Genomic DNA, 16,131 nt, shown 5'->3' with positions numbered 1-16,131 from the left:
GTAGATCATTCAAACCAAAACTCCACTATGTTGTCATCTCCGACCTACCTTCCATTTTCCTCCATCTTCAATTATAAAAAAAAATAGATCTAATAGTACTTTCATCCCCACAATCCTAACTGCCTCCTCCATTCGTGCCATAGTGAGTTGTGAAATAAATATTTGTCTCACCAGGTCCACCCATGGGTTCATCGCTTTGGCTGCCACCAAGAATCCCATTTTTGCCAATAATGAAAAATTAACTTCTTCGATCCTATGAATCCCCAGTCCAGTTTCTCACGAGGAAGACAAATAGGAAAAATTGGAATATGTTTACCAACCAAATATGTTTGATGGTATGAAATGAGATTTTCGTAGTTTTTTTTGTAAACCAAACCCTGTAGATGCATTCATTGTGGTCCATTTACTAGGAATCAATTATTGGATCATGTAATCGGATCAAGAAATGTAGTTTTTATTCTTGAATATTTATAAAAATTCTAAACCATTGATTTTTAACCCTTAAAAGATCATTTTTACACATCATAATTGGATGATCCAAGAGTCTATTTTTATAAAACCAAGCGCCTATATCACATCTGGAGGGGGGGTAAGACGATGGGCTGGGACAGACCCCACTTGAAAAGATTGTGCGAGAAAGGATGATCAGAGTGACGGACAGACTCATCAATGTAAATATGATGAGAAATATAGGTTCGATTGGTGGAGGGATCAAAGTAGAGATAACCCTTGTGACGAGAAGCATAACAAAAAAAAAACACAAGGTTTGGTTTTGGGTTGAAATTTAAAGGTATGATAGAGAGTCAAAAGCGAATAGCAACATCCACCAAAAACACGAAGATGGTGATAGTCAATATGTTTGTGAAAGAGAAGCTCATACGATGACTTGCAACTAAGCACTAAGGATGGCTTTGCGAAAAGCATTTACCCAAAAAGTATAGGTCAGAGAAACAGTGTGTAACAAGCTTAGCCCGATTTCAACAATGTGTCAATGTTTGCACTCAACAAGCCCATTCTGTTCAGGGGTATATGAGCACAAAAAATGATGAAGAATACCATGTTCGCATAAAAAGTTTTCAAAATCATAACCAATAAATTTACCTCCATTATCAGACTAAAAATCACATATGGAGAGTTGAAATTGCTTTTCAGTTACATACTTGAAAGTCTTGAAATACTCAAACACTTGAGACTTAGCATGCATTGAAAAAGCCACAAAATACGAAAAAAGTCATCTACGATAAGGAGATAAAAACAAAACCCATCTCTGGAAGAAACTGGAGCAGGTCCCCAAACACCAGCATGGAGAAGTTCAAGAGGTGATGTTGTGGATGAAAGAGAGTGACCAAAAGCAAGTTTGTGAGCTTTGCCAACGAGATATCTCTCACGCACATTTATTCTTTTGTTTTTATTAACAAAAATTGCATGACTGGAATTTAAGAAAGAAACTATCTTCTTATTTGCATATATGAGACGTTGATACTAGAGATCAAAGGATGCTACTTTTCTTGCATAGGTTGCCACTTTTATATGGTCATCAGTTTTGATTGGATAAAGTCCCGCGCTAGATTTCGGTCCCTTGAGATGATATTGTTTGTTTGACGGTCCTTAACAAGGAATTCAAAGTGCGTAAATTAAAAAATACAATCATTATCTTCAATAAATTGGCTCATAGATAAAAGATTTTTCGTGATATCAGGAACATGAAGAACATTTTTTAAATCAAAGGTAGAGCCATGTGATTTTAGAACAGGATTACTAATGTGAGAGATGAGAAGCATCTTATCATTGCCAACCATGATTTGCTCACTCCCATTATATTGAGATTTATTTGAGAGTTGTTGGTCATCCATAGTGATGATTTGTAGCACTAGTGTCAGGAAACCAATAGTCATCGATGGATTGCTAAAGGGACATTGCAGAGAAGACTTTAGGTATATCCCAACAGTTTTTGGCAATATGACATTGTTTTCTATAGTAATGACAGGTGACTATCCCACGACCGCATTGGTTTTGTGCAACTGAATTGCTATTAGGTAAGTTTTGAGAGAGATTTCTCCCTTGTCCCCTGCCATGACCTCTATAAAAGTTGTGGTCGTGATTGTGACCTCTGAAGACAGAAAAAACATTATGCTGAGTTTTGGGTGTTTTAGTATGGATCAGAAGCACACATTTTTTTATTAAGAAGAAGATCATATAGATTTGTGAAGGTATAAGGGGTTGGATTGATGGTGATTGAGGTCACAAAACTCTCATACTCGAGAGGGAGACCATTCAAAGTTATCTAAACTAGTTTCTAATCGTCTACAAGGTGGTTGGCAGTGGCAAGAGAATTAACTAAAAATTTTATGCGATCTAGATATGATAGCATATCCATACTTTCTTTCTTGATGAAAATCAGGTCTTTCTTCAGAATCATGAGTCTCAAAAGATATTGAGACCCATATGCTTTTTTCAAAACAAGTCAGGCTTCACGTGTTGTTCTTGTTTTCATAATTTGATTGAGAATAGTCTCTGAAATGGTTGCCTTGATCCAGCTAAGGGCCAGTTGATCAGAATGAACCCAAATATGATAATTTGGATTCTCTGTTTTACCTCCATCTGATGTAGCAATGAATTGGTCTGGTTGAGGTGAGGAGTTATCGACAAACTTAAGGAGATCTTGGTTGATCATGACCGATTCGAGTTGAGATTTTCACATTAAATAGTTGTTTCGGTTTAATTTTATCGAAACAAAACTGACGATAGTATTTCACTGGGTCATGGGAAAGGAAAGCGATAACGAGGAGGTCATTGAACACTCGTTTGAGTTTGATAGCTCAAATACTATGAAAGAATAATAAACTTGATAATCACTCTCTTGTCCACCGAGAGGATCGAGTATTCTATTTATAAGCATAATAATGTTACAAGAGTTTGAAATATACGATTTTGATACAACGATAACAACTATCAAAAGATAATAATTATAAAAAATAATAACAACAATTATAGTTTTTGATAATATTATAAAAAATGATAATTCTGATCAAACGATCGCATTTGGTTTATCCAAAACGTGAGATCAGTCATGGAAGGAGTCCAATTTGATGTTGGAGTTTCTTTACGAGAGATCCTTATCTCGGTCGGTTGTAACTACTTGATTGTTATCCTTATCAATCCGTGCGGTAACATTTTTGAAAAAAAAGTAAAAAACCTATAAAAATCTTGGTTCATACCGGTAAACATATTGGTTGATAAACATAACCCAACAAATAGTATCTCAATTGAACAAATGAACATGATATTGCTTGCCGTGAGATTTTTGTTTGAAAATGGTAATTAGAAAAACACTTGGACGTGTTATCAACAACTCCCAAAGAAATCTTTGTTTAAAAAAGAAAATATAATACAACTTTATTCTTAGCTAAAACCGACTTGATTTCTTGTCTGGCCCATGATCTTCCTAGTTCTCGGACATTCCAAAATAAAATCTTCATAACAGAATATTAGAGCAAACTACCAAGGACATAGAAGTATCCTCATTCAACTCAGGTATGAGTCTATTTCCAAGGATCTTGAATTTGGTTGTATATCTCTTGGCTCCAGATCTAAACCCAACTCCTCTATCCTTATTGCTCTTTTCAAAAACTTCCGCGATTTTTAGAAGTTTAGAACGAGGCACCGACTTTTCCTTATTACTTTCCTAACTGCGATCAATAACTGAAACGTTTCAGTCAGTAGTGGGTCCAGGCCCATCCAAAGAAATTTTCCTACCTCGACGATTTGAGGGAACTCGAGCTTATCCTGGAACCGTCAATTAGTTGATTCCCCACGTTTACCAATTGTCTTGTCTCTGTTCTGACTTCTGAGTTCTGGGGCTACCATACTGTTGCTTCACCACCAACGAAACGTAAGGACAGAAAGAGGGCTCGTATTCAGACACAAATCACCAGCAAAAGATGTGGAAAATGGATAAGCCCATAATAGTAACATGCTAAGAGGCTAGCAAGCTGAGCAGATGGTAACGGGGAGAACCGCCATGATGGTTGCAACTTTCGGAAATGGTGGTGGTGGGACCTTCCTTTGCTCAGCGGCCTTGGGCCGCCACACCCATCAGAAATTTCTCTCTTTCCACTCCTCACTGGGCTTAGGGATGAGATTATGCTCTTGTAGCGCACTACCCAACTGCAGAAGGAGCAAATTGAGGTTGGTGGTGTTGGCCAATGCTGCAGACTCCACGCAAACACCTTCCACATCCACACTGAACAAGGCAATTGTGCCTGATGATGGCTTCTCACTGTCCAAGGTCCATTTTTTTTTCCTAGCACACCACTTTTTATTTTTCTCATATTCATGTTAATTCCATGCAGAATTTTTCCTACCCATCTCCTTTTTGGAATTACTAACCGATTTCTTCTTTTTTTTCATTATTGCAGATTATTTATGCACCTTTTGTACTGCCCGTCTTCTATTATTTTTTTCATGTTGATCAGAAGTTTTTCTTTTGTTCCCACTTTTCTTTTTCTTTTTCCGCTTAGATTTCGATGAGTAGAAAGTATAATTTTCACAAAGAATGCAGTCCACTGAGGTTTCATTGTCTTCATGAACTGAGCTCGTGAAGGAAAGCAGATTATGTCAAATTCTGTATGTATATATTGGTATAACATGTCAAAATCCATAAGGAGTTCCACACTTTCACTGACTATTCGAAACCTCTGTGTCTCCTGGGAGCTTAGTACCTTATAGCAAAATTTGTCTGGACTGCTTTTGTCATTGGAATATCAGAAAGATAATTTTATGGCTAATGAACCTTTTGGAACAGTGGTGGAGAATAACCCCACATAGAGCATTTTGCGGCTCGAGCTAACCTAAGTGTAAAGGCTATTGTATCAAAAGAGGGCAATGACAATAGGCAATCGTCAAAGAATGCGATACCTCATTTACCTGCAAAAAGGAATAGATGGTCAATATAAATTTTGCCAGTTGTAAAGAATTGAAGATGCTATTTTCCATTTAAGGGCCTCATCTTTAGGAATCAGGTGAAACAATGGTCACCAGTATCGCTCTCTGCAACATCTCAGTGAGGCTATTTCTTGGTTTATTTTAGATTTTTGTGTAAATCTCGGGTAGTATTGGAAAATACTTGGTACGGAAGAAAATTTAGAAAAGGAAAATCAACTAATTTTCTTTCAATTGATTTCTAAAACATTTTTCAAAAGAAATTCAAACATAGCAAGAATAATTAGTCAAATAAAAAAACTTTGTTTGAATTCCGATGTTTGACTCTTTAGGTTTGTTGCTTTTCAAAAAAACAAAACTTTGTTTGAATTGAACCTTTTTTAAGAATTTTTGTGATATTTTCATGAAATTCTCCAAGATTTTTCCGATTGCCTCATGTTTTTTAGTATGGAGATATTTGAAAATATCATGTTGCTTTTCCATTTTTCTTTAAGTATTCTGTTATTGGTGACTGGGTAAAACAATGTAGGAATAAATTGGTAAAGGTTTGGCATTGCTGGATTTGTGGTGAGAAAGGAATTTTGAATGTTTGAACTATACACCCTGCTCCTGAATCTCTTCATGGCTATGTAGTCCCTGAATTAGCATGTTCTTGATCTCAACAGTGCTTAATCTAACCGTTATAGTTCCAACTAGCTTCTCATTTGCATTATGGTGACCATTCATCACTGTGCTTTTCATGTTATTCTTTTTTCAGTTTAAATTGGATTGCCCTTTTGTGAGCTAAAGGGAGAGAGAGATTCTATAGCATAGAAGATACTTTGGAAGTTTGTGTAGTTTCCTTTTTTTGTCCAAAAGACACTTAACTGGCTTGACCAAGCTGTGATTCTGTTTGCGCCAGATATCTATGCATCATTTGCTTTTATAAGTGGTTGTGTGTGCAGTTTGACATGATAGCGTAGGTAAGTTATGTTGGCTGCACGTTATGCATTTGACACTTGTCCCATGAAGACTACATTGCAGCATCTACTGGACTTTAAATGTCTCACGAAAAAGTTGGTGCTAGAGGTACCACTTGGTGAGCAAACAAGAAATATAATACTCAAAGCCCTAACGAATAGAACTTGGATAGTTGGGAAAAATATGGTGTCAACCAGTGGAGTCTTATTCTTTCATCATGCTTATCATTGAATACTGTTTAAAGTCACAGCTAAGATAAATATGGTACTTATATGGTTACTCATTTTCTTGTTGCAAAATTTCTACTTTGCTTTGCTGTTATTGTTTTCATAGTGTAGTACATTGATCTGCCTAATTATTACTTGAAGTTCCTAATGAATCTGGTTATGTTCCAATCTTGTTACAGATCTCGTTCGGTGTTGTTGGGCTAGCTGTTGGATGCACACTTCTTTCGTATGTGTCTTCTCTGGCAAATTTAGTTTTTTTAGTAAAAATATGATCACTAATTAAGTTATATGGTTTCCTGTTTATGCTGCAGATATGGCTTTGGAGCATACTTCAATGTTCTTCCTGGCTCAGAGTGGTCCGCACTGATGCTAACATACGGTTTTCCTCTGGCAATCATTGGTATGGCTCTTAAGGTAATGTATGCTCCCATCTAAGGGCTTCTTCTCACAATATGTGTCAACTGTGTGTATTCTTCACTTGATATTTGTGCCCATGCATGATGCGCATATATATATATATGTGTGCGCGCTACAAGGCCTACAATCATGTGCATGCATGCATTTTTTTTACTCTATCTGACACTGTAAATGTGTTCACTATGGTCTATTTATTAGGAATCAACCCTTGTATCATGTTTTTCAATGAAAAAATATGTTTCTTCAATTCAACAAATTTTGAAGTGTGCATGGCTGTCGATTTTTGGGTCACCTGAAAAACCTGTGTGCTCATCAGAATCTGCCAATCCAGATGTCATTTCCCACAAATACACAGCAATATACGTGTGTGTGTGTGTGTGTGTGTGTGTGTGAGAGAGAGAGAGAGAGAGAGAGAGAGAGAGAGAGAGAGAGAGAGAGAGAGAGAGAGAGAGAGAGAGAGAGAGAGAGTATCCATTAGAACCAAATGTATGATACATGCATTCGTACAAACAAACCCCCTCCTCAAAAATACACACTTTTTTGGATGAAAAAAAATACAGCCGTCTTCAGTCTTTTGGTTTAATGAAACATGCCTGGAAATCACAGATAATGAAGGTTAGTTTCCTGGGTCTCAATTTTCATCCTTTGTAGTGGTCAATAGTAGCTTAAAGCTGCCATCTTTAATTTACTTCTCTTTGAGATTTTTGCTAAGGTTTCCATGAACATACTTTAATCAGTGAGTTGAAAAGTCAACTGTAATATTATGCTGCTCACTAATTCCATTCTTACTGTGTGATCTATTTATCATATTGTATATGAAAGTTATATGCATCTATATTGGTTATATCTTTCACTTTTTCATATGTGATGTTTTTCTGTCAACAAAATAAATATGTTCAACATGAAAATGGAATTTTTTCTAGGACAATGTTCCATTGGTTTCATTTATGGAAGTATTCACATGCAATGAGATAAGCAGCTCCTGTTTCTAAGCATATGTTATGAAAAAGTAATCTAGCAGTTTTAACATATCTGAAAAGTTGCCATCCACCTTTAGTATGCAGAATTGAAGCCAGTTCTATGCATAACGTACTCAGATGCTGAAAGATTGAGGGAGACGTGTGCCACACCTATCCTTAAACAGGTAAACATATGGAGACATCATGATGGTGCTTATTATCACTTCAAACTTACTGATATATCTCCATGGCGATTTGAAAAATCCTGAACTTCAGAATAGTTGACCTTCTACTTAACTGAATTGTTGGTTCTTGGTTCCCCCAAAAATAAAGGCTTCTACTGGCTGAATGGTTTTCCCAAGGTTGTCCGTATTGTACCATATTGTACGATACAGTATGATATGTATCGCTACTATGGGGTGTTCCAATACGATACATACCCATATCTCGATACGCGTGTGTATCTTATGATACACACCTATATCTTACGATACATTACGATACAGGGTGTATCATAAGATACATTATAAATGCAGTTTAAATGCACTTATTTCAATTTTTTTCAAAAACATATAAGGCCCCTTGTGGCTAGTGTAAGAAAATGGAATCATCAAACAAACTTCAAATGTTTCTTCACGAATAAACTCTCTCAAGAACCATGAAGGTTCACACACAAAGCAAACACTTAAGAACCACTAAGGTTCACACACAAAATACCCAAAAGAGAGATTACAAATGGGAAAGTGAAGAGTAGATTTCATTCAAGTGGGATAAAACCCACACACCAAAAGTGAAAATTCAATGAGGGTATCTTCCCATATTTATACACATAATGAGAGGGCTAGGAAGAGTCTTTGGACACTCCAACAGCTCTAAATATGTCCAACAACTCTTTTGGCTTTTGCTTTTTGACTTAGTCAAAAAGCAAAAGGTCTATACTAAGTCCAAAATTTGTAAAAGAAACTAAAAAGTAAAAAACTAACTATCCTATCCTATTGTAACTAAAACAAAAAAAAAGATTACATATGATGAGGTATTTACATATGAGATTACAATTTTAACAGCTAGTTCATATTCATCCCTAAAGAGCTTAAGAGTGATTTAAAGAGATTTTTTTCCAAAAAAAAAAGATGTTGATGATACTCAATGATTGACTGTATCTAATTCATTTTTGTTTGAAATTAAAAAAAAAATAGTTATGTAAAATTTTTAAACATTAAAAAAACAATGTGTTTTTTTTTGTTTATGCAAAACACATTATTATGAATCTTGTAACTCATTAGCTTAGATTTGTTATTTAATATGCATATTATTTCATAGTTTGCATTTTTCTTGTGAGATTGCCATTTATAGCATTTTATCTTGATTATTTAAGGTTCAATGTCTTATGCATGCCATTCACATCAAGACATAAATGCTTCATATGTGATTTTATGGTTGTATTTTGTGAAATTTATCATTGTTTCATGTGTAATGTTTTTTTTAGATTTTTTGCTATTTTTTCTGATTTTTCTTGATTTTTTGGAAAAACTTTATTAAAATTTATGATACGTTTATGATACGATACGATGCAACTATGGGCCCGACTGATACAGGTTACGATACGATAATACAACCTTGTTTTTCCTATATGCAAGGCATGCCTAAACCTAGAAATGGCCAACAGAGTCTTATAAAGTACTATGAATTTCAGTTATACAGGAAGATATATATATAATTATGTGATCCAGCATTTTATATGGAAATAGCAGAGGCTAGAAGTGTACTAATCAAGCTTAAGAAATAATTTTTATCTAGAAAACCAGGGCTAGTATTTGGGTGTTCCTGTACTTATGAAAGCATTGATTTTCTCTGTCATTGTCTAACTTCGTAACTTCATATAACATTTTAGTTTTACATGTTTAAGTCTCTCTCGAAGTTCCTTTGGAACTGCCAAAACTTTTCCTCATATACTGATGAATAATTTTCTCAATGTAATAGGTGAAGAATGACGTTACAAGATTCAGATATGGAGATGAACAGCACTTGGATGAGGCTTTAAAACGTATTTTCCAGTATGGTCAGGTACTGCGTACTTTCACTTTGTTTTTGTTGTGGGTGTCTTGAATTTTGGACCCGCTTTGATCCATGACTGATCCGAAAATATTTTGGTGTTCATACAATGGGATTTCCAATGGGGGTTTGTAGTGGTAGTGGAGGGATTGGGCCGCTCAAGACCGGCGCCCACTGTAATGAAAACACAAGTGCACAAGAACAATGTCACTAAGGGCTATAATGTGTGCACACACACACAAATGCCTCTAATGGGAAAAATACAATAAGCCATAAAGGGCTAATACATCAGAGTCACAAAAGAAGCAAGAAAGCACAATAAAAATAAATAGAATTTGTATTCAAAATGCTTAAGAAAAGCATTAACAAGAGAGGGGCCAAAACCCTCTTTAAATAGCCCACAAGGCAGCTTAATAGAGCTGTTGGGGATTTCCCAACAACTATAATTATAGCCGTTGGCGAGCCCCAACAACTCTATTGGCTGTTTACAAAAATGCCCTTTCACATTAGTGAAAGGGATACCAAACAAAAAAGTGAAAAAAGAAAGAAAGATTACAATGCTGTCCCTAATGGGCAGCTCCTATTATATAGGGATAAAATGATGAAAATGCCTCTGGTGGGCATTACTAATTTACAATCATAGGAACATAATATATATATATATATATATATATATATATATATATATATATATATATATATATAACACCCCCTTTCAAACTAACGGTGAGATCACCGAGAGTTTGCCAAGAAGAAAAAATAAGTGAGGTGACGAAAGAGCTTTGGTGAAGAAGTTTGCAAGTTGATATTCTGATGTAACATAAGGAAGCTCAATAGTGCTTTTTAGAAATTCTTTTCGAACATAATGGCAGTCCATCTCAATATATTTTGTGCGTTTGTGGAAGGTGTAGTCATTAGCAATATAGATCGCACTTTTATTGTTGCAACACATCTTTAAAGGAGTGAAGATGATGACTCCCACATCCTTGATCAGACTCCTCAGCCAAACCAGTTCAATAATAGTAGTCGTCATTGCCATGTACTCAACTTCAGTGGAAGACAACAATATCTTTTGTTGTTTCTTACGTCTCCTTGATATAAGCGAATCCCTCAGGAAATAAAAGTATCATGTAGTAGAAATATGATCATTAGGGTTACCACCCCAATCAAAGTCAGTATAACAATTAAGTTAAGAGATGAAGAAGAGGATAAGTCCTTTTGTCACTGTCCCGTTTAGATATATGACAATTCGCATGACAACAATCATGTGAACAATAATAGGTGCATGTTGAAATTAACTTACACTATGAACAACATGTGTTATATCCGGCTTGGTGATAGATAAGTAGGTAAGAGACCCAATCATCTGACAATAGGGAGTGAGATCCTCTAAAGGAGTTTCATCATTAGCACTCATCTTTACATTAATCACCTCTGGGGTATCCACTTTTTTTCGTCAGTAAGACCAAATTTAGTAATAATATCTTATGCAAGCTTCATATGAGAAATCACATATCCCCGGGGGGAATGTGCAACTTCAATACCTAAAAAATATCTCAGAAAACCAAGGTTAAACATATTTAAAAAATTTTAAGAATATTTTTAATTTTTTTCAATACATTTTTTATCACTCTCAGTGATAATCATATCATTAACATATAATAACATGATAATTATATTGTTTCCTGCATTTCTCACAAAAAGAACTGTGTCAGTATAACAAGAAACAAAACCACTATCAATAGCAACTTTACTAAATCAGTTATACCAAGCTTTTGGAGTCTATTTAAGACCATGTAGAGTCTTTCTGAGTTTAAGCAGTTTATCATTTTCAATATCAAATCAACGAGGAGGATCCATGTAAACTTCTTCACAAAAGTCACCATTAAAAAATACATTTTTGACATCTAACTGATATATAGGCCATTGTTTGATGAATGCTAAGGCAATCAAAGTTCTAACACTAGTCATCCTAGCAATAAGGGCAAAGGTTTCTTCATAATTATTGTCTTACTCCTGCGAGTATCTTTTGGAAACTAGCTTAGCTTTATATATCTCTAAAGAACCATCACTTTTGGTTTTTACTTTAAAGACCCATCGACACCCAATAGTCATTTTCTTAAATGGTAAGTTTACTACTTCCCATGTGTTGACTTTGTTAAGAGCTTCTAATTCTAATGTCATGTCATCTACCCAATGTGAATATTGTTTGGTTTCATGAAAATTTGATGGTTCATAATAGGCATGAATCACCATCAAACAAGCTATATATCTCGGTGAAAAAGACTCATAGGACACAAATCTTTGAGGAGGTCTAGACATCCTAGGAGTCTTTCTAGGAAATGGTTCAACTAGATTTTCTTCTAAAGGCATATTTTGGGAGTAGACTTCAAAAGCATTTTGATGACTACTTTCACCATCTCGCCAGGTATACACAGGAACTTCATTGATGCTCTCATCAAGGTTATTATCCCTATCAATATCAAGAGAAACACTATCATCACCACATTAAAATTAATAGAAACATCAGAATTGTTCCAAGGTAATAACTCAAAGAGAAAAGAGTAGTCGACTTCTTCTTTACGTTCATTATGTTCAAACCCATTTTGATCTTCCAAAAAAGTCACATTTCTTGAAATATATAGTTTGCCATTTTTGCAATTATAACATATATCCCTTTTATATTTTGTATAACCTATGAAAACACATTCAAGAGCTCGAGGAAAAAGTTTATTCTTTCCTTAGAAAAGAACAAAACATTTACACCCAAAGACCTTTAATCTTTTGAAATTTATAGATATTTTGAATAATTTTTCAAAATGTAAAATATTTTTTAAAGAAGAGGAAGACATTCTATTGATAAGATACATAGATGTAAGAGCAGTTGCGGCCCAAAAACTTTTAGGGTCATTTTTTTAAACAAAAAAAGTCCTAGTTGTTTCAATAATATGCCTATGTTAATCCATTTTGTTGGGGAGTTTTTGAGCAAGATCTTTGGTGAATAATCTTGTTTTGTTTAAAATAATGTTGAAATTCATTTGACATATATTCACCACCTGAATAAGATATAAAAATAGATAAGTTGGTTTGAAATTGGTTTTTAATAAGGTTATGAAATTCTTTAAATATGGAAAAGAAATCATATTTGAACCTAAGGAAGTACAATCAAGTATACCTAGTATAATCATCAATAAAAATGACATAATAAGAAAAACATTCTTACATCTGAATGCACCAACTCAAGGGGTATTTTAGAAACAAAGTTACTATTAGGAAAAGGAGAAGAATGCATTTTTCCACGTTTACAATCATTGCAAGTAAGTTTCTTTTCGTTACAAATTTTTTTCAAAAAAGGAAAGAGATACAATTTAAAAGGCACTTGGATGACCAAGTCTTTTGTGCTAAGTGATAACATTATTATATTGGACATGATTACAAAAAGATTTGGAGGGTAAAGACCAAAAATTCATCTAGTAGAGATCTCCTTTCCTATAATATTTCCCAATCAACTTTCTGGACTAGAGATCCTGCACAGAGCAATTTGTAGGTGAAAAAGAGACTCTGCAACCATGTTCGGATATTTGAGAAACCGAATAAATAAATAAATTTAGTTTTGGAATGATTATAATTTTTTAGAACAAAGAATTCTTTTGATTTGTTTAAAACTTTTTTAAGTTTTTCAATACCTTTAACATTGAAGGGTGTACCATCGGCGGTATAAACAAAAGATTGAAAAAAGTTGGTGCTTTGTTCGGATAGAAGAGAGGCATTCAGAATCATATGTGTAATGAAATGAATTAAATCCAAAGAGACGTCACTTATGGACTTGCAAGAACACACTCAATCAAGAAAAACACTTGATTGAATAAGCCATGCCACCCTCACAAGGGTCAAAATATTCTTGTTATTGCATAGAAAATACTCTTCTAGAGAGTTAAGAATACAAAGGCCTTAGAGGCCTATTTATAATGTAAGAGGCCACAAGGGAGCAGCCTAAACTAGCTGTTGGGCATTTGTGAACGTTGGGAGCAGCTCCAACAGCTAGTTGGAGCTGCCCCATCATTACACAAAAAAAGAAAAGTATAAAATAAATAAAAAGGTGGTCAGACCCTAATAGGTTGACGCCTATTGCATGGAAATGACCAAAATACCCCTGATGGGTATTTCTGTTATATATATTTATGTTAACATTCCCCCTCAAACTCATGGTGTAACAACCGAGAGTTTGCCAAGTAGGAAGTGAAATCTAGGTGTCGGGAGCGCTTTAGTGAAGAAGTCTGCTAGTTGATACTCAGATGGAACGTAAGGCAATGTGATGATCTTGTTAGAAAGTGACTTGAAATACATTGGGTTCAATAATGAACCATATCTATGCACATGAAGTGCAAATATACCCATTAAAGGGAAACAACATAAGCACATAATGTGCTAACACATAAAACCCATAAAAGGGAAAAATATGACATAAAGTCATAAGTTGCATATCATTGAAGAATAATGGAGAAGGGGTAAAAACCCCATTACAATGGAGCATAAGCTCCCTCAAGAAGTAAGAAATACAAAGGGGAGAGCCCCTATTTATAACAACAAAAAGGAGCCTTGGAGGGGCTCCACTCATAGACGTTGGAGCCCCTCCAACGGTCACAAATGTGACCGTTGGAAGGGGCCCAACGTCTATTTGAGTGGGCCCCCCAAGGTACCTTTTGGTACTTAAGAAAAAAGAAATAAAAAATAAAAGAAAAAGAAAAATAAAATAAATTACAATCACATTCATAAAGTGAATGTGCGTAAAACAGAGGAAAAGACTAAAATACCCCTACGGCTAAACAAAAGTAAAATATATATTTTATATATATAAATAGGAGGATACATATACATATATACCATATATATATATGTATCATCTTTTATATATATAAAATATGTCTAATTACAACAATTGATGGGTACATTTTAACACCCCCCCTCAAGCTTTGCAGGGAAACGAAAAGATTGAAAAAAGGGCAAAACTCCACGAGGCTTCGGCGACTCCAAGAGGCTTCGGCAAGGATGCAATGAAACTTGAAATAACCTTCCTCCAATTGTCTTCAAATGATGAACCCATTTCCCGAACCATCCAGGATACTTCCCTTTGTTCTATCTCCAAGATCCTGAGAAAAGAAAACAACAAAGAACAAGTAAACAATATCTTTGCACTTACTCAAAAAGGAACATTCCTAACAAGGTGCAAAATTTATGCATAATATGATAGTTACTTTAGTATGAAACGAAAAATTTAGAAAACCAAAGTTTCTAAATCATATATTATGTTAAAACAAAATGAGCGGAAGCAAATTATGCAAAAATTACAAGAATGCATAATGCATTCATAAGGTCCACCATTGGACAAATATAACCCCCATAATGGGGAATAACAAAATGATCCACTAAGGGATACCACAAGAAGCCTACGAAGAGGCATAACATACATATGCTTTATTGAATGAGAGCCCAAAAAAGGCCATAAAGAGCATATGCATATACGAATCATAATATGAATTGATACTCAAAGAACTAAAATATGCTTCAAACATGTAGTGAAGATCCAAAAAAGAGAAACGAAGTCTCCAAGCATACTTTAGGCAAAATAAACCCAAGAGTTCACAAGGTTTTTTTTTTTTTTTTTTAAAAACATTTATGAAAGTCACACTTAATAAAAAAAAACATTTTACATATAAGGGTGGCAAAAACCATAAGCACTTAATATATAGATTAAATGCTAAGAAATCAACTTGATATGCATATCAAAAAGATGATTTACTTTAAAAACACAAGTCATGAATGGAATTTTGCAAATTTCAATAATAGTTTATTCATTACAAACAACTTCCTCATTAGTCCTCCAAAACCCATAAATCAAGTGTATAAGCTACTAGATCAAGAATATAAAACCATTAAAGGCAAAAGACACACACAAAGGTGTGTAAACGAACCTCTTGTCTACATATAATAATACTTGAAATAAGTGCATCTACGACAAGAGCAAGAGAATACATGCCAACATGGACTAAAAAGTATCTCTTGTCTACGTAAAAATGCACTTAAAACCAAGTATGTTCAGCTACTAGAACAAGAGTAATAAGCCAACCATGGGCTAAAACATAATACATCTCTTGTCTACATAAGATGGCACTTGAAATGAGTGAAATAAGCCAACCATGGGCATACATCTAAGCGACTAGAACAAGAACACAAACGCCAACATGGACTAAGATCACACACGATGGTGTGAATCAACGTGTCTTGTCTACATATAAGATCACTCAAGACAAGTGTGTTCAGCTACTAGACCAAGAGAGCAAAAGCCAACAAAGGGCTAAAAACACACGAAGGTGTAATAAAATTCTTGTCTACATATGATGACACTTAGATAATGGGCATAAAAGGAAAGGACTTTTGAGGCAATAAAGCTTGTAATGACAACATATAAATAAAACCTCGAATGAAACAATATTCCTTTTAAAAAAGAATACTCATAACAATAACATTTTGGAATAAATGCATGTAAAAAGTATCTTCAACAAGATACTACAATC

The 16,131-nt window shown here is 34.6% G+C and overlaps 1 protein-coding gene across 1 annotated transcript in view; it reads left to right on the top strand.

Annotated features, from left to right (window-relative positions):
- Window positions 1-3,826: 3,826 nt before the first annotated feature.
- Window positions 3,827-16,131, top strand: part of LOC149832050 (uncharacterized) — a 45,882-nt gene continuing 33,577 nt past the window's right edge. Inside the window, exons 1-5 of the mRNA XM_090014294.1 lie at window positions 3,827-4,288; window positions 6,308-6,354; window positions 6,440-6,542; window positions 7,603-7,689; window positions 9,485-9,568. Coding sequence (XP_089870420.1) covers window positions 4,001-4,288; window positions 6,308-6,354; window positions 6,440-6,542; window positions 7,603-7,689; window positions 9,485-9,568 — 609 coding nt within the window. The 5' untranslated portion in view covers window positions 3,827-4,000. The remainder of the gene's footprint in view (window positions 4,289-6,307; window positions 6,355-6,439; window positions 6,543-7,602; window positions 7,690-9,484; window positions 9,569-16,131) is intronic.

Source organism: Nuphar pumila, chromosome 7 (genome assembly GCF_984573655.1).
Source record: "Nuphar pumila chromosome 7, dmNupPumi1.hap1.1, whole genome shotgun sequence".
Classification (NCBI taxonomy): Eukaryota; Viridiplantae; Streptophyta; class Magnoliopsida; order Nymphaeales; family Nymphaeaceae; genus Nuphar; species Nuphar pumila.
Note: the sequence above shows the minus strand (reverse complement) of the source record. Positions and strands in the feature narration are given on the sequence as shown.